The sequence below is a fragment of the Pyrus communis genome, chromosome 6 (genome assembly GCF_041283825.1).
Source record: "Pyrus communis isolate YQ-2024b chromosome 6, ASM4128382v1, whole genome shotgun sequence".
NCBI classification, from domain to species: domain Eukaryota; kingdom Viridiplantae; phylum Streptophyta; class Magnoliopsida; order Rosales; family Rosaceae; genus Pyrus; species Pyrus communis.
Genome location: NC_142570.1, coordinates 171,973 through 196,651, shown reverse-complemented (window position 1 = coordinate 196,651; position 24,679 = coordinate 171,973). Strand labels below are relative to the sequence as shown.

General features: G+C 35.8%; 4 protein-coding genes across 13 annotated transcripts; 2 read left to right on the top strand and 2 right to left on the bottom strand.

The window, feature by feature from the left end:
* The first annotated feature begins 11,322 nt into the window (after positions 1 to 11,322).
* Positions 11,323 to 12,806, top strand: LOC137711398 (germin-like protein subfamily 1 member 13). Its single transcript, XM_068450635.2, has 2 exons — positions 11,323 to 11,565; positions 12,087 to 12,806. Exons 1-2 carry the CDS (start codon positions 11,439 to 11,441, stop codon positions 12,638 to 12,640), a joined length of 681 nt encoding a protein of 226 aa, XP_068306736.2. The 5' UTR covers positions 11,323 to 11,438; the 3' UTR covers positions 12,641 to 12,806.
* Positions 12,807 to 13,269: 463 nt separating this feature from the next.
* On the top strand, positions 13,270 to 15,770 carry LOC137710325 (tetratricopeptide repeat (TPR)-containing protein). Of its 2 annotated transcripts, XM_088695255.1 has the most exons (5): positions 13,270 to 14,202; positions 14,306 to 14,443; positions 14,644 to 14,760; positions 15,201 to 15,336; positions 15,434 to 15,770. In XM_088695255.1, the coding sequence occupies exons 1-4, from the start codon at positions 13,714 to 13,716 to the stop codon at positions 15,246 to 15,248; spliced, it is 792 nt and encodes a 263-aa protein (XP_088551381.1). In that variant the 5' UTR covers positions 13,270 to 13,713; the 3' UTR covers positions 15,249 to 15,336; positions 15,434 to 15,770. The 2 variants fall into 2 exon arrangements, with proteins under 2 accessions (XP_088551381.1, XP_088551382.1); XM_088695256.1 differs by lacking the exon at positions 14,306 to 14,443 and having other exon boundaries at positions 13,595 to 14,202.
* Positions 15,771 to 15,941: 171 nt separating this feature from the next.
* Positions 15,942 to 20,308, bottom strand: LOC137710324 (kinase-interacting family protein). Of its 9 annotated transcripts, none has more exons than XM_088695247.1 (4): positions 20,111 to 20,308; positions 19,868 to 19,978; positions 18,668 to 18,885; positions 15,942 to 17,172 (listed from the first exon to the last, which is right to left on the bottom strand). In XM_088695247.1, exons 3-4 carry the CDS (start codon positions 18,846 to 18,848, stop codon positions 16,172 to 16,174), a joined length of 1,182 nt encoding a protein of 393 aa, XP_088551373.1. In that variant the 5' UTR covers positions 18,849 to 18,885; positions 19,868 to 19,978; positions 20,111 to 20,308; the 3' UTR covers positions 15,942 to 16,171. The 9 variants fall into 9 exon arrangements, with proteins under 9 accessions (XP_088551373.1, XP_088551374.1, XP_088551376.1 ...); XM_088695248.1 differs by having other exon boundaries at positions 20,188 to 20,280; XM_088695250.1 differs by having other exon boundaries at positions 20,096 to 20,247.
* A 190-nt stretch (positions 20,309 to 20,498) lies between these two features.
* Positions 20,499 to 24,335, bottom strand: LOC137710893 (dehydrogenase/reductase SDR family member FEY). The gene is made up of 8 exons (XM_068450050.2): positions 23,893 to 24,335; positions 23,550 to 23,670; positions 23,352 to 23,469; positions 23,116 to 23,252; positions 22,763 to 22,864; positions 22,159 to 22,251; positions 21,883 to 21,955; positions 20,499 to 21,120 (listed from the first exon to the last, which is right to left on the bottom strand). The coding sequence occupies exons 1-8, from the start codon at positions 24,078 to 24,080 to the stop codon at positions 20,858 to 20,860; spliced, it is 1,095 nt and encodes a 364-aa protein (XP_068306151.1). The 5' UTR covers positions 24,081 to 24,335; the 3' UTR covers positions 20,499 to 20,857.
* Between the last annotated feature and the right edge of the window lie 344 nt (positions 24,336 to 24,679).

The window sequence follows — 24,679 nt, the reverse complement described above, 5'->3', positions numbered from 1 at the left end:
AGAGTATTTTACTGATTTTTTTTTTAATTTTTTATTTTTGTGGTGAAATAGAAAAATAAACAAACACTGGAGTTGAGAGAAAATGATATCCGAGATCTAGAAAAATTATTAAGAGCCCTACACAGATTATTGAGAAGCTCGTTGATCAATCAAAATGACACGAAAGTAGGCTTACGATCATTACTTTAGAAATTGGCACAATTGATCCGTAATCGTGACTTATAGCTCACAGTTTTTGTGAAAAATACAAATTTTGAACATTTGTAAATTTATTGGTGTACGCATTCAAGAATGTTTTATAAGCTATTTTGAAATAGTTGGACCGCTTTTTAAGACCTATAAGTTTTGTTTTACGTGGTATTAATGTGGTGAAATAGAAAAATAAATAAACACTAGTGGAGAGCGGAAATGATATCTAAGATCTAGAAAAATCATTAAGAGCCCTTCACAGATTATTAAGAAGCTTATTGATCAATCAAAATGACACGAAAGTAGGCTTACGATCATTACTTTAGAAATATCGTGATCTATAGCTCACAGTTTTCATGAAAAATGCAAAATTTGAACATTTGCAAATTTTTTGGTATATGCGTTCAAGAATGTTTTATAAGCTCTTCGGAAGTAGTTGGCCCATTTTTTAAGACCTATAAGTTATTTTTTACGGATTATTAATGTGGTGAAATAGAAAAATAAATAAATGCTAGTGGGGAGCGGAAATGACGTCCGAGATCTGAAAAAATCATTAAGAGCCCTAAACAGATTTTTTTTTAATTTTTTTTTAATTTTTTTTTTAATAAACAATATTATCTATACTAAGGGGAAGGGGGCGGGCTTATCCTCACATTGGGCTATGGCGATAATCTAACCTAAAACCTCTCACTTACAAGTGAAGAGGAATATCACTAGACCGTAGTACTAAGTGGCTCCCTAAATAGATTATTGAGAAACTTATTGATCCATCAAAATGACATGAAAGTTGGCTTACGATCACTGGTTTAAAGATTAGCAAAATTGATCCAAAATCAAGATTTATTGTTCACAGTTTTAATGAAAAAAGACACTTTTGAACATTTGCAATTTTTTTGGTATACGCTTTAAAGTATTATAAGCTCTTCGAAAGTAGTTGGACATTTTTTTAGGACTCATAAGGATATTTTATGGATTTTTTTGGTGGTGAAATAGAAAAATAAACAAAAACTAGCGCTAAGCGAAAGTGATATATGAGATCTAGTAAAATCGTTAAAAGCCCTACACAGATTATTGAGAAGCTTATGGATAGATCAAAATGGCATGAAAGTGGGCTTACGATCACTAGTTTAAAAACTAGCAAAATTGATCCAAATCGTGAGTTATATAGCTCACAGTTTTAATGAAAAATGAAACTTTTGAACATTTGCACTTTTTTTGGTACACACTTCAAAGAAAGTATTATAAGCTCTTCGGAAGTGGTTCTACAGTTTTTTTGGACTCATAATTATATGTTACGGATTTTTAAATGTGGTGAAATAGAAAAATAAATAAACACTAGCGTTGGGCGAAAATGATATCCAAGATCTGGAAAAATCATTAAGAGCCTTACATAGATTATTAAGAAGCTTATTGATCAAACAAAATGACAAGAAGGCAGGCTTCCAACCACTACTTTAGAAATTAGCAAAATCGATTCATAATTGTGACTCATATTGCTCACAGTTTTCGTGAAAAAATGCAAGTTTTGAACATTTGGAAATTTTTTGGTATACGCAATCAAGAATGTTTTATAAAGCTCATAGGAAGTGGTTGGACCATTTTTTAGGACCCATAAGTTTTTTTTTTTTTTTTTTTTTTTTTACAAGTTATTAATGTGGTGAAATAGCAATTTTTTGGTATATGCTTTATAGAAAGTATTATAAGCTCTTCGGAAGTGGTTCGACAGTTTTTTAAGACTGATAATCTTATGTTTAAATATTAGCAAAATTGTGTATGGCTTAAATATTAACAAAATTGATCCTAAATCGTGACTTATAGCTCACAATTTTAATGAAAAATGAAACTTTTGAAATTTTGTAACTTTTTTGATATACGCTTTAAAGAAAGTATTATAAGCTCTTCGAAAGTGGTTGGACAGTTTTTTTGGACTCATAAGTATATTTTATGCATTTTTTTTTTGGTGAAATAGAAAAATAAACAAACATTGGCGCTCAACGAAAACGGTAACCGAGATCTAGAAAAATCATAAAGTGCCCTCCACATATTATTGAGAAACTTATTCATCAATCAAAATGACACGAAAGTAGGCTTATGATCGCTAGTTTAAAGATTGGCAAAATTGATCCAAAATCGTGACTTATAGCTCACAGTTTTAATGAAAAATGAAACTTTTGAACGTTTAAATTTTTTTTGGTATACACTTTATAGAAAGTATTATAAGCTCTTCGAAAGTGGTTCGACTGTTTTTTAGGCCTCATAATCATATATTACATACATTTAATGTGGTGAAACAGAAAAATAAATAAACAATGGTGCTAAACAAAAACGATATTCGAGGTCTAAAAACATTATTGAGAAGCTTATTGGTCAACCAAATTGACACAGATTATTGAGAAGCTTATTGGTCAACCAAACTGACATGAAAGTAGACTTACGATCACTACTTTATAAATAAGCAAAACCGATCCGTAATTGTGACTTATAGCTCACACTTTTCGCGAAAAATGAAAATTATCAACATTTACAAATTTTTTGGTATACGCATTAAAGATTGTTTTATAAGATCTTCGGAAGTAGTTGGATCATTTTTTAAGACTTATAAGTTTTTTTTACGGATTATTACTGTGGTGAAAAGAAAAATAAATAAACATTGGCGGCGAACGCAAATGATATCCGTGATTTGAAAAAATCATTAAGAGCCTAACATATTATTGAGAAGTTTATTTATCAATCAAAATGACATGAACGTAGGCTTATGATCACTAGTTTAAAGATTAGCAAAATTGTGACTCTCACAATTTTAATGAAAAATGAAACTTTTGAACATTTGCAATTTTTTTGGTATACACTTTAAAGAAAGTATTATCAGCTCTTCGAAAGTGGTTGGACAGTTTTTTAGGACTCATAAGGATATTTTACCCTTTTTTTTATTTTTTTTATTTTTTGTGGTGAAATAGAAAAATACACAAACACTGGCGCTGAGCGAAAATGATATCCGAGATATAGAAAAATCATTAAGAGCCCTACATAGATTATTGAGAAGCCTATTGATCATTCCAAATGACACAAAATTAGGCTTACGATCACTACTTTAGAAATTAGAAAAATCGATCCGTAATTGTGACTTATTGCTCACACTTTTAATGAAAAATGCAAATTTTGAAAATTTGAAAATTTTTTGGTATATGCATTCAAGAATGCCTTATAAGCTCCTCGGAAGTAGTTGGCCTATTTTTTAAGACCTATAATTCTTTTTTACGGATTATTAATGTGGTGAAATAGAATAATAAATAAACGCTACTAGGGAGGGGAAATGATATCTGAGATCCGAAAAAAAATCATTAAGAGCCCTTTAAACAGATTATTGAGAAGCTTATTGATCGATCAAAATGAGACGAAAGTAGGCTTACGATCACTAGTTTAAAGATTACACAAATTGATCCCAAATCGTGACTTATTGCTCACAGTTTTAACGAAAAATGAAACTTTTGAACATTTACAACTTTTTTGGTATACGCGCTAAAGAAAGTATTATAAGCTCTTCGGAAGTGGTTGGAAAGTTTTTATGACTCACAAGGATATATTTTATGGATTTTTTTTTTGTGGTGAAATAGAAAAAAAAAATAAAAATACTGGCCCTAAGCGAAAATGATATCCGAGATCTAGTAAAATCATTAAGAGGCCTACATAGACTATTGAGAAGCTTATTGATCAAGCAAAATGACACGAAAGTAGGCTTACGATCACTACTTTAGAAATTAGCAAAATCGATCCGTAATCGTGACTTATAGATTACAGTAGTCGTGCAAAATGCAAATCTTGAACATTTGCAAATTTTTTGGTATATGCATTCATGACTGTCTTATAAACTCTTCGGAAGTAGTTGGCCCATTTTTTAAGACCTATAAGTTTTTTTTACGGATTATTAATGTGGTGAAATAGAAAAATAAATAAACACTAGCGAAGAGCGGAAATGATATCCGAAGAAATCATTAAGAGCCCTAAACAGATTATTGAGAAGCTTATTGATTGATCAAAATGACAAGAAAGCAGGCTTACGATCACTAGTTTAAAGATTAGCAAAATTGATCCAAATCATGAGTTATAACTTACAGTTTTAATGAAAAATGAAACTTAAGCTCTTCGGAAGTGGTTCGACACTTTTTTAGGACTCATAATTATATGTTACTGATTTTTTAAAATGGGGAAATAGAAAAATAAATAAACACTGGTTGGGCGAAAATGATATCCGAGATCTAAAAATCATTAAGAGCCCTACACAGATTATTGAGAAGCTTATTGATCAAATAAAATGGCAAGAAGGTAGGCTTCCGACAACTACTTTAGAAATTAACAAAATCAATTCGTAATCGTGACATATTGCTTGCAGTTTTCGTGAAAAATATAAATTTTGAATAATTGCAAATATATAAACACATGGTTTTTTAACGGGTTATTAATGTGGTGAAATAGCAATTTTTTGGTATATGCTTCATAGAAAGTATTATAAGCTCTTCGGAAGTGGTTCGACAATTTTTTAAGACTAATAATCTTAAGTTTAAATATTAACAAAATTGCGTATGGCTTAAATATTAGCAAAATTGATCCAAAATCGTGAGTTATAGCTCACAGTTTTAATGAAAAATGAAACTTTTGAAAATTTGTAATTTTTTTTATGTACGCTTTAAAGAAAGTATTATAAGCTCTTCGAAAGTGGTTTGACAAATTTTTAGGACTCGTAAGTATATTTTACAGATTTTTTTTTTTGGTGAAATAGAAAAATAAACAAACATTGGCGCTCAGCGAAAACGATAACTAAGATCTCGAAAAATCATTAAGTGCCCTCCACAGATTATTGAGAAGCTTATTGATCAATCAAAATGACACGAAGGTAGGCTTACAATCACTAGTTTAAAGATTGGCAAAATTGATCCAAAATCGTGACTTATAGCTCACAGTTTTAATGAAAAATGAAACTTTTGAATGTTTAATTTATTTTTTTTGGTATTCTCTTTATAGAAAGTATTATAAGCTCTTCGAAAGTGGTTCAATCGTTTTTTAGGACTCGTAATCATATATTACAGACATTTAATGTGGTGAAACAGAAAAATAAATAAACAATGGCACTGAACGAAAATGATATCCGATGTCTAAGAAAATCATTAAGAGCCCTACACAGATTATTGAGAAGCTTATTGGTCAACCAAATTGACATGAAAGTAGACTTACGATCAGTACTTTAGAAATATGCAAAAACGATCCGTAATTGTGACTTATAGCTCACAGTTTTTGTGAAAGATGAAAATTTTAAACATTTGCAATTTTTTTGGTATACGCATTAAAGACTGTTTTATAAGCTCTTCAGAAGTAGTTGGACCATTTTTTAAGGCCTATAAGTTTTTTTTACGGATTATTACTATGGTGAAAAGAAAAATAAATAAACACTAACAACGAACACAAATGATTTCCGGGATTTGAAAAAATCATTAAGAGCCTACACAGATTATTGAGAAGCTTATTTATCAATCAAAATGACACGAAAGTAGGTTTATAATCACTAGTTTAAAGATTAGCAAAATTGATCCAAAATCGTGAGTTATAGCTCAAAGTTTTAATGAAAAATGAAACTTTTGAACATTTGCAATTTTTGTAGTATACACTTCAAAGAAAGTATTATAAGCTCTTCGGAAGTGGTTTGACAGTTCTTTAGGACTCAGAATTATAAGTTACAGATTTTTAAATGTGATGAAATAGAAAAATAAATAAACACTGGCACTGGGCGAAAATGATATCCGAGATCTAGAAAAATCATTAAGAGCCCTACACAGATTATTGAGAAGCTTATTGCTCAACCAAAATGATATGAAAGTAGGCTTACAATCACTACCTTAGAAATTAGCAAAATTGATCTGTAATCGTGACTTATATAGCTCACTGTTTTTCATGAAAAATGCAATTTTGAACATTTGCAATTTTTTTGGTATACACATTCAAGAAAGTTTTATAAGCTCTTTGGAGGTAGTTGGACCATTTTTTAAGACCTATAAGTTGTTTTTTACGGATTATTAATGTGGTGAAATAGAAAAATAAATTAACACTAACGGAGAGCGGAAATGATATCTGAGATCCGAAAAAATCATTAAGAGCCCTATACAGATCATTGAGAAGCTTATAGATTGACCAAAATGGCCTGAAAGTAGGCTGAGATCACTTGTTTATAGATTTGTAAAATTGATCCAAAATTGTGACACACAATTTTCGTGAAAAATGCAAATTTTCAACCATTGCAATTTTTATGGTATATGTCACATCCCAACTCCCAGCCTCCAAGGATATTGTCCGCTCTTGCATTCCCTGCCCGAAGACAGGACTACCTCGCGGTTTTGTTTCTGTGGACCGGTACTCGCCCGTAGGCAGCGTCTGCCAACCCCGAAGGGCCTGCCCACAAAAGGCCTCCTTGAAACTTAAGAGTTGTGAATGGATATATAAGGCCAGGACTCGACCCTCGTGTGGCCGATGTGGGATACTACAATCCACCCCCCTTAGGGAGCCCGACGTCCTCGTCGGCACACCGAACCAACACGAGTCCGGCTCTGATACCAAATTGTCACATCCCAACTCCCAGCCTCCAAGGATATTGTCCGCTCTTGCATTCCCTGCCCGAAGACAGGGCTACCTCGCGGTTTTGTTTCTATGGACCGGTACTCGCCCGTAGGCAGCGCCTGCCAACCCCGAAGGGCCTGCCCACAAAAGGCCTCCTTGAAACTTAAGAGTTGTGAATGGATATATAAGGCCAGGACTCGACCCTCGTGTGGCCGATGTGGGATACTACAGTATACGTGTTAAGGTTCTAAAAAACGCTAGGCGCTAGTCGGGCGGCGGGCTAGCGCTTAGCGTCTAGGCGGCTCGGCGGATTTAGGTAAATTTCTTGTATATCTGGTAAATAAGTGCATATTGACACTTACAAAAAATTAAACTTGTATGAGATCCATGGATAAGATAATAAAAGAATAATAAAATGCAAAAAGAGTATCCAACAAGTCCAAAATTTAAAGACACATTAAGCATATATGCCATAGAACCATAGTGAGGAGTATTATAGGATGACACATGTACAATAAGTTCACAATTTAAAACCACATAAAATGCAAAATAGAAGGAAAATAAGGAAATATAGTAATGTAGATAGGATTTTTTTTTAATTTCAAAAAAAAAAAAAAAAAAAACCTCCTAGTCGCCTAGCACCGCCTAACCCGCCTAGAGCCACCTAGGGCTGCCTCGCCCGTCTAGAGCCCAACTGATTTTTCCAACCGATTTGCGAGAAAACGCCTCGGGTCACCACTACCCAGCGCCTAGGCGGCCGCCTAGGCCCTTTTTTAGAACATTGCGTTAAACAAAGTATTATAAGCTCTTCGGAAGTAGTTGGACCATTTATTAAGACCTGTATGTATATTTTGCAAATTTTTAATGTGATGAAATAGAAAAATAAATAAACACTAGCGTAGAGTGTAAGTATTATATGAGATCTAGAAAAATCATTACGGGCCCTACATAGATTATTAAGAAGTTTATTGATCGATCAAAATTACACAAATAAGTAGGTTTACGATCACTGCTTATGAAATTAGCAAAATTGATCCATAAACGTAATTTATAACTCACAGTTTTCGTGAAAATGTAAATTTTGAATATTTGCCAATTTTTTGGTATATGCATTAAAGAAAGTTTTATAAGGTATTCGGAAGTAGTTGTACCACTAATAAGACCCATAAGTATTATTTTCGGATTTTTAAAGTGGTGAAATTAACAAAATATAAAATACTGGTGGTGAGCTAAAGTGATATTTGAGATTCAAAAAAATCAATAAAAGCCCTACACAAATTATTGAAAAGCTTATCGATCAACCAAAAAGATAAAAAAAATAGGTTTACATTCACTACTTTAGAAATTAGTAAAAAGCTCACAGTTTTCGTGAAATGAAAATTTTGAATTTCCAAATATTTTGATATATGCGTTAAGGAAAGTTTTATAAGCTCCATAGAAGCAGTTGGGCCATTTATTAAGACCTAGAAATAATTTCTCCATATAATTAATATAAAATAGAAATAAAAATAAAATTACTGTCGGAGAACGAGTGCCAATTCATATATGTTATCCATTAAGAGAGCATTACGCTTTGGAATACTTCAATTGATTGTAATATAATAGCAACGGCTAATTAATTCATTTCCTCTCCATCTTCCTCATTGTATAAATATGTATATACCTCACAGACCTTTACTAAAGGTACCTTTAGCCTGATATTCTTCACTTGTTCTTTTTTCAAGCAAGATTATATATTTTATTTATTCATTGAAACAACAAAAAGTGGGACTCAGTCAAATTAAGCTTTTGAAAATTCTATCTTAATGCATGGTTGATCGTCCTTTTTATTCATATTGTAATTTTAACTTCTGGCTATCTTAATTGAGATCGATTTAATTAACACCTATTTATGCATGTATTTTTAACAATATTTTCAATAAAATTCCCGACGAACAAAAAATGCAATTCAGTTTAAAAAAAAAATTTTAATAAAATTAATCAACACTGAGAGAAATGAGGATTTGAACCCAAGTGTAATGTATCTCTAACTATTAGGGTAATCGACCGCATACCAAACTGCAATACGGTTAGTGGCTTATTGCCAAAAGAATTGGTACATATTAATATTGAATTTTAATCCAGACCAGTTCAATTAATTAGTAGTTACAACCAAGTCTATACCTGCTTCTAAAAATTAATCCAAGTCTTTTACCTGCTTCGATTATCGAGAGGGAAAATCCAAGACCAGTTCATCATCAGTGTCTCTTGCTAATCTATAAATACAGAAGTGTCCCCATACATAAATTTCATCCATCTCAAAGCAACTGATCATCTAGCAGCTACTCCTACCACTTTTTTTAAAATCACCTCATTACCAAATCAGGGCTTAGCCCAGGATTCCGTTAGTGGAGCTGACCTACCATATATGTATATTTTTTTTTTAGTTTTATATTTATAAATTCGTTGAATTCAATGATTAAGATCTAACTTGATCAAATCCAACGGTAAAAAAATATATCTAACGGTCCAAATTTAAATCCAACTGTTAAAGTAATTAAAAAAAAATTATTTTCTGTGTTTCATATTCTTTTGTAGTGTTCCACGAGTTTCATGGTGTCGGTTTAGTGATTTTTCAATATATATTGGAATCTAAATATTTTTAGGTTAAAATGTTCATAAAATTAAATTATGATAGTCTACATAAATTTTTTTTTTAAAAAGTTACTTTAAGAAAGAAATTATCCTAAATTCATTATTTAATAATCTAAGGCTAAAAATTTAACCTAGAAGGGTTGAAGGAGAAAAACTGTTTCTGGATTAAAATCTAAATTGTAACATCCCACATCGCCCTGGAGAGTGGATCCTGTAAGCCTTATATGTACCTGCCCACCTCCAAATAGCACGAGGCCTTTTGGGAACTCACTGGCTTCGGGTTCCATAGGAACTCCGAAGTTAAGCGAGTTCGCGCGAGAGCAATCTCAAGATGGGTGACACACTGGGAAGTTCTCGTGTGAATTCCCATAAACAAAATCGAGAGGGCGTGGTCGGGGCCCAAAACGGATAATATCGTGGTATGGTAGAGTTGAACCCGGGATATGGTGGAGGCCCGGGCCGGGATGTGACATAAATTTTCTGGAATTTTCTGGATTAAAAAATTTAGATTTTAACCCAAAGATGGAGATGGTCTAAACACTTCATATTTGAAGTTGAATAAGCCGCGACCATATATTCCTTATAGTAAAACTCATTCTATATTGGATCACTTCGAAATTCAAGTGCACCAACGTAGACATATTTTTGTTAATTGTTCACTTTTGATCAATTTGGATTTACATGAGAAATCAGGTCCGCATTGGACATCTTTTCGGCCTAGATTTGGACCAAACTTTGTTCATTGCCCAATTTATGAAAACATGACTAACCATGACTAAAAGATTACTACAATGAGAAGAAAATAACGGAAATTACATATTATGGAACACAGTAACATTTGGTGTTTTCACGTTTTATCCCCTGTTTTGCTGTTCTTTTGCTCTTTTATTTTCAATCTTAATAGTAAAATGACAGTTTTATCCATGTGGTACGCATGTGGGTATAATGCGTCCTTGAGTTCCAGCTGTTGTTCTCCTTTCTCGACAGGATAAACCCACGTGTTGGTCATCGCGGGAAGCTCTTGTACTGCTTCCGATACACCTCTCTCGATCTCTCCAGCTCTCTCCCAAAAACCAGGAACAAAAAATCTCTTAAGTTCTCTCGGCCAACCAAAGCTCGCCCATTTGGGCTTCCACTCCCATCCAAACAAACCCCCAATAACAATCACAACAATCGACATTGGGGTTATCAACATCATCAACTCCCCCAGCACCTCAACTATCGTGGGTCGTCTTAGAATCTCCATAAAAGCCGACGCCAACACCATCGTTGAGCAGAAAAAGCACAGAAAAATCCAAAAGTTTAAAAAACGAAGAAAAAAAAAGAAGAGAAAAATCCTCGATTGAATCGGATACTCGTATGATCCAAAAGTTTAAAATTCTAGTTTTTCATCTCAGATTGTAGTTTTTCTTTGTTGCATTTGTCAATTGCCCTCAACAATTGTGGGATTAAAGTTATCTTTAACAGGATATTCTTCACTTGGTTCTTTTTCAAGCAAAATTGTATATTGTATATTGAAACACCAAATAATGGGACTCGGTCAAATTATTTATGTGCTGGAAAATTCAAACATAAGTAGCTTCTGATTTCAAGTGTCAAATTATTCATAATTTATAGTTTTAATTTCGGTTATCTTAATTGAGATCGATTTAATTAGTTACTGAAAACACCTATACACGCATATTTTAGTTTTACTAAATTTTATTAATAATAAATGTTAATCCAAGACCAGTTCAGTTAATATTAAATTATAATCCAAGACCAGTTCAATCAATTCGTAATTACAACCAAGTCTTTACCTGCTTCGATTATCGAGAAGGAAAATCCAAGACCAGTTCATCATCAGTGTCTCTTGCTAATCTATAAATACAGAAGTGTCCCCATACATAATTTGCATCCATCTCAAAGCAACTGATCATCTAATACTACTTTAGTTACACGGTATATATCAAAGTACAAGGTCCAAGTCCTTGCTAATCTATAGGATAATCTCCTATAAACTTTAGCTAGCGATGAAAGGAGTTCATTTCCCTGTAACTGCTATTGCCCTATTAGCATTCGCCACCCTCCTTGCCTCTGCCTCTGATCCAAGTCCTCTTCAGGATTTTTGCGTAGCAATTAATAACACCGATCATGCTGGTACGTATAATTATATGTTTTAATTACATAAATACAATATCATTAATTAAGATTACTATTATGTTGTATAATTAATTTATGTTTTATTTTTTTGTCAAGTAAAATTCCTTTTAGTAAATATATAGAGTACGTAGGAAATAACAAGGCCTAAAGAGTAATGTTATACATACCATATTAGTCTTATTAACTATTCTCAAATAGAATGTGCTCTTGGGTTGTATCACATTTTTATACCACCTTAGGTAGCATTTGACGTGAACAACCATATCATTTGAATTACTCAGATTTTTAAATTTAATTTATTATTTAATAAACTAATAATTAAGAAAATATGATACAAAAACATAATATGAATAGTATTACTCAGCCCTAAACCTTATATGATTGTGCAAGGCTGATGTTACATGGCTGATGGCTCATCATCATCCATGCATGTACAACACGTACGTGCATAAAAAAAATTTAAAAAAAGAAAAAAGAAAAAAAAAGATTAATTTGTTTGTCTGTTTCATTTCGAACAGTGTTTGTGAACGGGAAGTTCTGCAAGAACCCAAAACTTGCGTCAGCAAACGATTTCTTCTCTGACAAGCTCCGGAACCCCGGAAACACATCGAATCCGATTGGTTCAATTGTTACGGCAGCAAACGTAGACGATATACCCGGACTCAACACTCTCGGCATATCCTTTGCTCGCTTAGACTTTGCACCAAATGGCCTCAATCCTCCTCACACTCACCCTCGTGCCACGGAGATACTCATAGTCCTGGAAGGCTCACTCTACGTCGGATTCGTCACATCCAATGCCGACGGCAATCGGCTGTTCACCAAAGTGTTGTACAAGGGAGATGTGTTTGTGTTCCCAGTCGGTCTTATTCACTTCCAACTCAATGTCGGAAAAACCAACGGTTTGGCCATCGCGGGTCTCAGCAGCCAGAACCCGGGAGTGATCACCATTGCGAATGCAGTCTTCGGATCCAACCCTCACATCAACCCTGATGTTTTGGCCAAGGCATTCCAGGTGGACGAGAAGGAGGTTGATTATCTTCAGAAACAGTTTTGGTACAACAACCATTAATCAAAACGACTACACAAATGATATGAAATCTAATATTAAAACAACTACACAAATTATATGAAATCTAAAATTAAGTAAATAAGAAGATCATGGTTTGATTTTGCTTATGTAATGATGTACCAGTATAATATTAATAAAACAGTGATGTATGTTGCTTATCCCGAAATTTCGGTCGAGCTCTTACTTTTAGTTTGAACAATCGAAAAAAGCAATTACTTGTCATGTAGATGTAGCTGGGTTTTAATGTTTTGTGTGTTGTGTTGTGTTGGTCAGTGCAACCATACAAAGAGGACAAAGCAATATTGGTGGATTTGTGTGGTCTTCGTGATTTCACCATAAAATGGAGAACAAAGTGTCAGGTATCAACAAATACAAATACTTGATCAAAATGGAGGTAGCCTAATTACAATGAACCCCTCAAATTTTATTTTCATGTGTGTGGATACAGTCACTGTAATTGTTTGCCAATTTGATCTCCATTTATGATGAGGTCACAAATCCATCATATTGTTTAGCGGGTTCCACAAAATCACTAAATGCTCTACATGAATTATTAAGAGCCTTACAATTGTTCTTTTGGATTAGAAAATATTAATAAGAAATAATGACTTGCAGCTCATAATTTTCGTAAGAATTACAAATTTTAAATATTATAGAAGCTATAAGCCCATTTCAAACTTCAAAGTGTTGGAGCATTTATTGAGTAATATATAGAAGTTTTTTTTATTTTTTTTATAGATTTTTAATGTGTAGTGGACCGAAAATAAAATAATTAAATACTGTCGATGAGCAAAAGTGTTATCCAAGTTCTAGAAAATCACTGATCGCCCAACACAATTTATTAAAATGCTTATCGCACGACGAAAATGATACAAAAGTAAGCTTCTGATTGGTCCTTTAAATTAGAAATTTACGACTTGTAGCTCATAATTTGTAAAAAAATACAATTTTAAGGGCATTAAAGAAAAATATCGTAATTTGTAAGTGAAACGGTTGGAACACAAGTAACGGAAGCATTTGTTACGCGGATTACAGTAGGAAATTAACTGTCATCTATCTCTGCACATAGAGAAATGGATGTGGTGCTGCCTCTACCTGGAGCTACTGCCTCCGCCGCCTCTAGATCTTATTCCAGGCGTGTGCGACGCCGCATCGTGGTCAAAGATTGTCAGTCAGCAGAGGACGTCAAGGAAATTAGGGTGTGCACCAACCGCACTTGCCGCAGACAAGGTTCGATGCAAATCGTTGAGGCTCTCACCGATCTCGCGCCTCCTAACGTCTCCGTCAAATCCTCCGGCTGCTTGGGCCGCTGTGGGGCAGGCCCCAACCTCGTGGCGCTTCCCGCCGCGACTTTGGTCGCTCACTGCGGCACCACCGCTCGAGCGGCCGAGGTCCTCGTGGCACTAGTTCTGCCAGGGGGAAGAGGAGGTGATGGTGGTGGTGGTTCGAATTGGAACGCTATTGTTAACAAGAGTTTGGAAGCGCTGGCGTTGAGAAACAAGGCGCGAAGTGAAGTAGTTGACAAGAACAATTTCTCTCAGGCTGAGCTCCTCCTCTCACAGGTACTCTCTAGCTAGCTCTCACTACTCTCAGTTATATATTTAAAAGAAAATATAACAAGTGATTTAATTTAATTAAACACAATTAGCATATTACTGCATGCAGGCTATAGAATTAGGACCAATTGGGGGTGTTCATATTATGTATAAGGAGAGGTCCCTTGCAAGATTAGCATCCGGCAATTGTTCCGGGGCTCTTGAAGATGCCGCTCAAGCTTTGGCTTTGCATCCTCTCTATCCTGAGGTGCATGCTTGGTCTCATTATTTGATTCGTTAACTAATAAATTATTCCATTGCTTAATTAATTACCACGTGTGTATGTATATATGGTTATTAGCATCCAGCATTTCTCCCTGCTGCCTCTGCCTCTCTGGGTAGGCAGTAGGCAGTGGTCACAATACATTTTAATTTCATAAAGTTGATCATAATTTGTACTTTGTTCAGGCTTATATTTGCCAAGGTGATGCATTCTTGGTCATGAACAAATTTGACTCGGCGCAGAGATCATATTCGACAGCTTTACAGATGGATCCTTCTCTTCGACGTTCCAAATCTTTCAAGGTAGTCAATTTTTATCACTGACTTTGTGACTATATCCTTATACATGATTATCCATGTAATCCGTTCAATGTGCAAGATTTGATGCGTTCTGGAGACTTTGTCTACTCCTGTCCTGAATGTAATGCAAGATGTAAATACACAAAAAATTTATAACTTTAACTTGAAGATGGCTTGGAAAATGGCACGGAACATATATATGTACGTGAAATTTCACTGCTCTTAGATTTGATTTCTGCCTTCCATTGCTAGGTCGGTTAAACGTACAATTTGGTTTTGGGTTGAACAGTGCAATCTGAACCTCGAGTTTGTTTTCTGTAGTCTGGAGTTGAACTTGATCCAGAGCTAATGCAATTGGATTTTTGTTTACAAATGGTGGTTGTCGAATTCTTTTCCCATTTATTGATATCATACTTTTCTCATCACCTGTGCCACTGATGCAGGCTAGGATTGCAAACCTAGAGAAACTCACTGCCGCAAATCTGCCTTAAGAGCTGCAATGTTCCTGGAGTCATGTATAAATCGATCAATTACTCAACTTTGATGATAAGTCATAATGTTTGTTCTGCTTGCTTCCAGGTGGGTCTCTTTAGATGGTTTTCAGAACATTATTTCACTTGACTGTACTATACTTAGCAGAACATCTCAAACATGATTTCTTTTTCCCCAATCCCAGTTTCTACAACTCAAGACAAGAGTCCAGCCAATTTTGACCCTGATGTATTAAGAATGGCGGTAAAAAGGAAGAAGAAGATGATGACGTATACTGGAAAAATGGTAAGTTATAGGACCAGCACTTTTCTCTTTAAATCAATTGCAACAGCCTCAGGGCATTGTATATATACAAATTCGTGAAATCTGCAAGTTTTTTCTTCATGAGCCTAACTAGCACTATGTCCTCGGACGAGTGGGGATCTCACAACTTTCTGATGCACCTATTTAATAGTCGTAATCTACACAAGACATTTGTTATACTAAGGATCAGGATCAGAGTGTAGTGTTCATTTTACTAATCTTCCAATCTACTCGTTTTAGTCTCCTCATATCCGATTGTTTAGGCAAGATTTTGACTAAATTTAGAGACAGAATTCTGTTTGAGAACTGTCCCTTTTTCATCTGTGTGAGGAAATCGGTTTTGCTTAATGAACTGTACAGTTTCCAAATAACGACCTAAACGCTGGAAATTCATTTGAAACATTCAATAGTTTAGTCATAGATTAAAAGTTGGCAACTTCAACTTTTGTGGCACACCTTACCTGGTTTCAGCATCAAATTCTCCTTGACCATGAAACTAATATAAGGCAGGATCACCATGGAGTCATCAGGTTCATTACAGCGTTGAGTCAACCGAACAATAGAAGAAATATAAACAGACCACCGTTAACTTAAGTTTACTAAACAGATACCATTAAGGTTAAGTAGAGCCTCCGCACAGAAACAAATCCATGTTCTTGACCTTTCCCCACCAACTCAAACCCTTCTTCCCGCTCACAGCGCCAAAATCCTTCACTGTGCTATGACCGCTCTTCAGCCTCCGATTGATCTTCCCTATTTGGAAGCAAACCTCCATGTTCACCTCATTCCCATTAAACTTGCTCTTGTTGTTGATGCTCCTACTCTCTTCTTGTACAAGTTGGGAGGACCATTGGTCTCTCTTCACGAGTTGCTCATAGTACTCCTTGTTCCTCCTCTCCAACCCATAAATCTGGCCCTGCAGGTCCTCGATTTTACGGCTAAGCATGCACACCCTCTGATCCTCCCTCACCTTGAGCAGACATCTAGCCAGCTCTCCAGCTTTCCTCTTGATGAACATGGACTCGGATGCGAGGGCTTTGTTCTCTTCCATCAGTGCACCCATTTTGTACCCCAACTTGGCATTCTCATGCAGTAGTATGAGCCTTTCGGACTCCAGCACCTCAAGCAAGCTCTTCTGCAACTCTATCTTCCTGGATGACTCATTGTATCGCCTCTCTGTGGTGTTGGCCTCATCAAGTAAGATATCGCATTCGACATTCTTCATCACAATCTCCGTAACAATCGCGTCCAAATCCAAAACCATGCCATCATCCTGAGCGGCAGCAGCCAGAGGTAATTGCTGATAGGAGAGGGAACTGTCCACGTACGAATCCATCTGGCTTAATGTATCACCATCTCGGTCTTGTTGGTCATGATAGTCGTCATAGTAGTCATTATCAGTGATTGAGGTTTGGGAGGAGTGTCCGCGTCGATGATTGGTTTTGGCGATTGTTTGAATGTAACGATCGGATAAAGTGAGGTAGGCATTGTACAAGTCTTGAAGTAGAGAGAGAAGCTGAGGGCGTCGTTTGTAGTAAGCCTCGGCTCGTTCAGCGAAGGTGTCTCCAGTGTCTTGTTGAGCTGTGTTAGATGCCAGCATCTTCATCCTCTCTTCCATATCTGACATATATAACAACCGAGGCATCCGTTAATCTTATTTGAACTAGAATGCAGCATTCGCTTCCGCTCATATTTGTCATCAATAACATGCACATTATATGCTGCTGGGCTTTTTCTTTTTTGGGTCGGGCTGCTGAGCTTAAATGTGGAGTGCAGAGATCAAAAGTAACAAACAAATTAAACATGCAATTAAAAAAATCAAATTGGAGTTTAAATTGGGAAATTATGATGGAGACTAGAGAGTGAGCAGAGCATCTAATTCGAAAAGAGATTTTGAATTGAGCAGGACCACCAAATTGTGAAATGACCCATTTCCCCATGGAGACATATATGTCACTCACCATCGTATCCATCAAGATACGTACATTCCCTCCTTTATAGCTACTTAATACTACGGTTTAATGATATTCCTCATCTGTAAGTGAAAAATCTTAAATTCAATTTTCGTGAAAGACGAAGTTGAACCACATTATTATGTCAAGCCTATTGTAAAGCTTAATCACTCCCTCATCCGCTTAATGTATATACTATAGTTTGTTCAAAACATAAAAAATAAATACCCTCCCCCATTGGTTTCAAATTTGATACAAACTAAATCTTATAGCGGAATCAGCAATGGTTCATACTCGAATGTGTAGATGTGTATAGCATACACCAGTTCATACTCGAACGTAATTGAGTCACTGATTTTTTGTCTACTACACTTTTTCATAAAAACAAAGTTACCATGGGGGATTTATAATTAAATTCCACACTCTATGAGCTTTAAATAAAATAAAATGATGCATCATTTCATGCAGAATTATTGTTTAAAAAAAAGAAAGAATGTTGAAAAATGTTGCATCAATTCATGCAGGTTATCTCTCTTTCCTTGAATCCTGCACCTAATCCTAGCACCATGAGTTTGTAGCATAGAACATGAAAAAGAAGAAGAAGAAAAAAAAAAGAAAAGAAAGGGGGGATCGAGTAATGTGCTATGAAAGATGAAAGAGAGAGGTCGGTGCCTTACTTCCTGCCTCGAATAAAAATATCAAACAAAATCAATTATATACCGCTACAAGCCAATGGCCATGTTATCTTCCGACTAGACTAGTGACCACTCATCAGATGGAGTTTTGAAATTCAAATACAAAGGAAGGGTGGATGGACAGACAAAGAGACAAAGATGGTAAACTCCAGGCTACGTACGTTTACCTAGTCAGTTGTCACATCCCATCATCACATGTGCTTGCACGAAAACCCTCCTAAGCTTTTCCATTCAACTTTTCATCCATAATCAAACTAAAGTAATCGGTCAAGATCACAAGTACGTTGTTCAATTCAATCATGCATGCACCAAAACAAAGATAAAAAGAATTATAGAGAATGACTTGAATGCAACATTGTATTATTCAACTAAACGCCAAATGATGGTCTTTTTATGCAAGTTGTTCTCCGGGTCCATGAGTAAAAGTTGAAGGGAGAAGAAAAATGATTCAGGTGAAAATGTTCCTACCGTCAAGGACGGGCAAGAGCCATGGGGGTTTCCGATTCATGGTGGACTTGTTGCTGCTGCTTAAACTGCTTCTTGGACTTGGAGGAGCCGACGACTCAACTGAAGGAGGAGGAGGAGGAGGATTTGATGAAGCTGATGACATTGTTATTTGCTTCTTCCCCGCTGTCGGTCCCATCGACATGTCTCGAGACTCTCAAGCCTCCCACAACAGTCAACAGCTTCATAAAAGTGAATAAATTAAATTAATAAAAGAAAAGCAAAATAAAAACATTAGTTTGCTGTTCATGAACAGTATAAACTTTGTGGAAACAGAAAGAGCAGGAGTAGGGTTTCGTTTCTGAAACGCATTTAAGACGGAGACCGTACGTACACCTTGTTGTACAAGACAAGAAAGCGCAGATGATAGCAGAAGCAGCAGCACCACACAAACCTATTTCTTTCCCTTGCAGTACAAGACATTAAAGCGCAGATCTCGAGGAGGAGGAGGAAGAGCAATGAATTCGAAAGATAATAATGTTCTTCTTTTCGGTTTATAAAACAACGAGTATCAACACTGTTCATTTCACATATGTGTGCGTATGTATGTATGTATGTATGTACGTGGGTTTAGCTTTGGAACATTGATCATGACTCAATTCCCCATGCATAATTTCCAGGGAGGAAATTAATCAGTGTGATTTTATTTAGGAGAAAGACATCCTAATTTCTATCCTTTGATTCTTTCTTAAAAAACACAGACGGATTAACTGAATGAAAACTGGATTTACTAAACAAATGATGATCAGAGACAGAAGCATAATTGTTTTTTCATTGTTTGTTTGTCTGTTTGAATCTCAATCTCCCTTTCCATTCCAAATTCCAAATGTTTGTCTCATCTGCCCACAAATCACAATATATAATTACATATGCAAAGAAAAGAAAAGAAAAGAAATTAATTAATTAATTAAGGAGATGATGAGTTGATTTTTAATAAAAGACAACCGTTGAGAGATTATAGTATGGAGACTCAGACTCTGTGTATGGCATTCAAAATTTCAAATCATTAACGCCGCTTTCATAATTCATACTTGCGGGTGCGGTGCTTGAAAGATATCATTATGTGCGGTATTTGAATTACTGAACAATACTAAGTAATGAACAAATGATATGAGAGAGAGAGAGAGAGAGAGAGAGAGAGAGAGAGAGAGAGGAGAGAGTTACCTGCAGGCAGAGGCAGAGGCAGGACCAGAGAGAGGAGAATACTGAATACCCAAGAGACTCAAGACGACGGGGGAGCAGATGAAATAGCTAGCGCTGGTTCCAGGGGTATAGCTGTAATTAAACCACGATTATATATTATCCCTGCTCTAAAATAAATAATATAAATTAAGGAGAAGAGTAACGTATGTGAGGGCAAAGCAAGAGCCTAAGCAAAGCTCCTAATAATACTTATTACATTCCCACCATTCTTGATTAAGGACGGAGAGAGAGAGAAGTGAAAGAGGGTCGGCGCTGTTGAGTGTATATATGTATACCATTACCATGTGTACTCTCACATGCTGCCTCTTTCCAAATCTTTTCAAATTTTTATTTTCACATCCGAGTGAGAATCCAAGTCTTTGGAGAGATATAGCGTTCCAAAGCACTAATACAAAATCATTTATAATATTTTTCACATAACGTTGTATTAATGGTTAAAAACATTACATTGGCAGTGGCCCCCATGTACCCATTAAAACGTAGCGTTGTATTGTTTGCTTGCATTGTCCCGCCTCCTATAACTTCCATCCCATCTCTTTTAAATCTAAATTCGTGGATATTGTTTGCTTGCATTCTTAAGTCATTACTCATCTTTTTAACACTGAAATTGTGTCTAAATAATTCTCTACATATAATGTCTATGTAATTGAAAACATTAGTTTACACCAAGAAAACAATTCCACCGGTGGGAACTGGGAAGAGCGGGGTTGAAAACACCATCACAAGTTAAAAACCAGCGTCAGACCTTCATAATCGTTTCTGTTCCCGCACCCATCACAAGTTAAAAACAAATCTAAACAACTAAATTGGTGTACAACACAACACAACACCATCTCTTCAAATTTCTTCCAGATGATCGTGCCACTCCAGTCTTTCTTCTGCATTCAACCCTTCCACACGTTATCTAGGCTGCACATTTGACACGCACTTTTAGCATATCATGCAATAAGGCTACTCCCCATGAGCCCCGTATCTGCATGCAACTTCTTCCCCTTCTATAAGCCTCTCCACTGCATCAGACGGAAGGCCAATCATCTCAAATGTCTTCTCCCACACTTCGTGAGAAGTGTCAACATTATGCGATTCTTCTGAAGGATTCGTTGGATGGCAATCTTGAGAAATAAAGGCACAAACAGGAAAGTCATCCGTTTTCAACAATTCACAGTACTCCGGAATCTGTGGATCAGTGGCTGCAAACAGAGCACTCCTAGAACCTGCATACAATAAATCAGTCCAATATGATTTTCACAATCCCTCCCTCCCTTCTTTTGGTTCTGTCTTCAAATGAGCATCAAAAGCTTTATTGATTGCTTGGGCGGTAAAATTAGGATCTGTTAAGTAGATCACTTAGGAGCAAAGAGTCAACAGTACCTGATAGCTTAATAATTCATAAATAAGTGATTAGGAAGTTATCTATCATAAAGATGAGGTTTTCATCTACACTTTACAAGTCTAGGATGATCCCAGGGGTACTCAGAATAATACCTTGTTTTATTTTCTTTACATTTTACGTTTTCAAATTTAGGTACGTATGCGCATCTAGCACATATAAGCACAAGCCACGTCTTTGTAGCACATATATAAGTGTTTCAGTTTCTTAGACATTCCTATTTGCCAAAAGCTCTTCTAGCATTATTGTTGTTCTTTCGTTTAAAAAGTCGCAGTTGGGTTTAAGCAAGTTCTTTGGGTTTAACAAAGTGAAAAAGGAACAGGACCAAGACAAGAAGATGATGAGAAGAACCGACTTTTCTATTCCGTTCCGTCTTATCTTTTTTAATCTTTATCTGGCCAACTCACAGGCTCGGGTGACTTTAATTATGGCCCACTCTTAACTTTACTAAATGCAGTAAAATACGAGATGATATTAACTACTCATCAAAGATAAGTTACAAACCTTGCTTCTGAGGTGCTTTCAGTATCTTATAAGTAAGAAGGTATAAAATGGTAAATGAAATGTAATAGCAAGAGGGACACACCTTCTTGAGCACTAAACATAAAATAAGGTACTAGATGATACGCAGCCTGAACAATCTTGGGTAGATCCCTTGCCTGTAATTAATTGAAACCCAAAATGATACATAAAACTCAATATACTATACTGTATATGTAAATAATATTTGAACGTAAAATCTTCAAGGTACATAAAACAATAACATGCAAGACTGTCAATTAGAACTTTCATATAGAAACCTTGAAGGCACATCCGTCTTCAAGATAACAAAGAATGGAGGGGAACGCGTCAAGATACTTACAACATTAGTCTGGACAATTCCAGGTGAAACGCACACTACACTAATGCCAGATTCAGCAGGCAGCCGCTTATGTAGGACACTACTAAACATAATCTGCAATCCATATACAACTAGGTTAGAGTAGTCTTGTTTTAGTTTCGAAAATTATATACATACCACCGCAGTTAATTGACATTTAATTATGTGCAAATGTGTCCAGCCTTGGGTAATAGATGACCAGCTTTTACACTAATAGATAAGAGAGATCAAAGCAGAAGTTGAAACCATAAAAATTAAAAAAATTAAAACAAAATTATAAAATAAAAAAAATAAAAATAAAAAAAAATAAAAAAAAGGAGGAAAGCCAAAGAACACAAGCAGATTATAGCACCCAATCATCAAGCATTTGATCAATGTACAGGTCCAAGTAACTAAAAAGATCTAATTAAAGAGAGAGGCACCTGTATTTCAAATATATATATCACACAAAGTAGCTAAACTTTACAGATCAAGAGGACCTGAATTCATTTCCACAAATATGGATAGGAAAAAAAGCTTGTAGCTCTTACAAGCTTGTTCCGGCTAAAATATGGAAACCATCAAACAATAAAGACTTTCAAGACACCTGTGCCAACTTGCTGCTTGAGTAACCCACTAAGCTTGTATATTTTCTTTTCCCGGAAACAACGTTCATGTCTTCTGTGTCAACAAAGCCAACATAATGCATCTATATAAAGAAAGAACGAGCATTCTCAGATTAACATAACAGTAAAACAAGAAAATCAAACTGTGAAATACATTTATAGTGCCAATATAAAAACCTAAGGATGTATCTACAACTAGTTAGCATATATGCCATCTAGTTTTTCTTTCCATGTGTGTGTACGTAGGTGTGCGAATGTTATATATATCATATATAGCCAGAAAAGCAAAAGCAGAAGAGCGTAAAATTTTATGCACGATGACCGTGGAACTTACAACGGAATTCAAATTAACAATTCGACTCGGAGATCCTCTAATGAGGGAAGGCAATAGCAAGACGGATAGCAATGCTGGAGCCAGATGATTCACTTGCAAGTGTTCTTCGTAACCATCTTTAGAAAACTTTTGTGGCTCTGAACACACCAAAGACAGAGTAGTCCAGCAAATGACCGATCAGATTCTGAAGGGATGAACATTTGAAATCAGGTAAAAATGTCTACAAAAGGATCAACCTCCAATTGAAAATATCCCAGCATTGTTGATAAGAACATGGAGAGGTCCTAAACGAGCATTCCATGCTTGGGCAAATCTCACAACAGAATCCAAAGAAAGCAGATCAAGTTCCATAACCTATTAAAGTTAAACAATATTATTGTTTGTATACAATTAATGAAATGTAGATATTAGCGTTGGCCCTGTTAATAAGTTACCTCAATATTGAGAGGAAGCCCCATTCCAGACCATTCATTTTGCCACTTCTGGATCAGCTCATTAGCTGCTTTCGTATTCCTCACCGCCATTACAACATGCGCGCCTGATTCCGCTAGCTGCCTGTTCAGTTTTCATGTTTAAGCAAAACTAATTCAAAATTCAGAATTGAAACTGAGAAATGGGCACCAGGTTATCAAAATTCTCAGTAACCAAATGGTGGGACCCCTAAGTCCCAATGCAATCTTGCTAACTGAGTTGATTCATTTATACTAAACAAACAGGCCAACAAGAAAACTGAAATCGTCAATGTTTCGAGATTTGAAGGAAGGAGAAGGAGGAGACCTGGCGATTTCGCGGCCGATGCCGCTGGTGGATCCAGTGACAATGCAAGTGAGATCGTTGATGGGAGGCAAAGGCATGGGGTTTTGCAAGTGGCTGGCCGTGATTCTCTGGAACAGCATCTCGTACGCCAGATACAACCACCCTCTCATCCACTCTATCCATCCCAATCCTTCCTTTTTCTTCTTCATCTTCACTTCCTCTTTCGAATTTGACGCCGCCGACACCGCCACCTCAGCCTCCTCTCTCTCTTCTCTGATGCGAGTTAAAACAGTAGCTTGAGCCTCCGTGTCTATACGGCCTCTACTCGTAGTGGTACTGGTAGTGGTAGTGGCAAGTGGATTTGGACGCCTTGCCCGGCGACCATTTAGGTGTACGAAATATTTTATTATTTTTTCCGTAATTTGTGCTGACTTAAAAATGGTTCGAAAAGCCTTGGTTATTCTGGAATCGGGAGTTTTAGATGGCTACAACTACAAATATAATTAGTGAATAATTTAGTTCTAAATAAGCTCTAGTTAAATTCGAGTAATCCAAATTAATATTAGAGTAGATTAATCCCAACTCAAACAACAAACAATGAACGTTGTAAATTGAATACGATTGATCTCAAATCGTAGCACTAAACATTATATCACATCAAACTCAAAGCCTAGTATTTAATAAACACCAGCAACATCACAATCACTCTTTTTGGAAGTCAGGATATAGCATTATCCAGGCAAAGATGCCAAAGTTATACAAGAAAGCCTACACCACGGCAAACAGCCGAAATAACTACTAGAAAAGA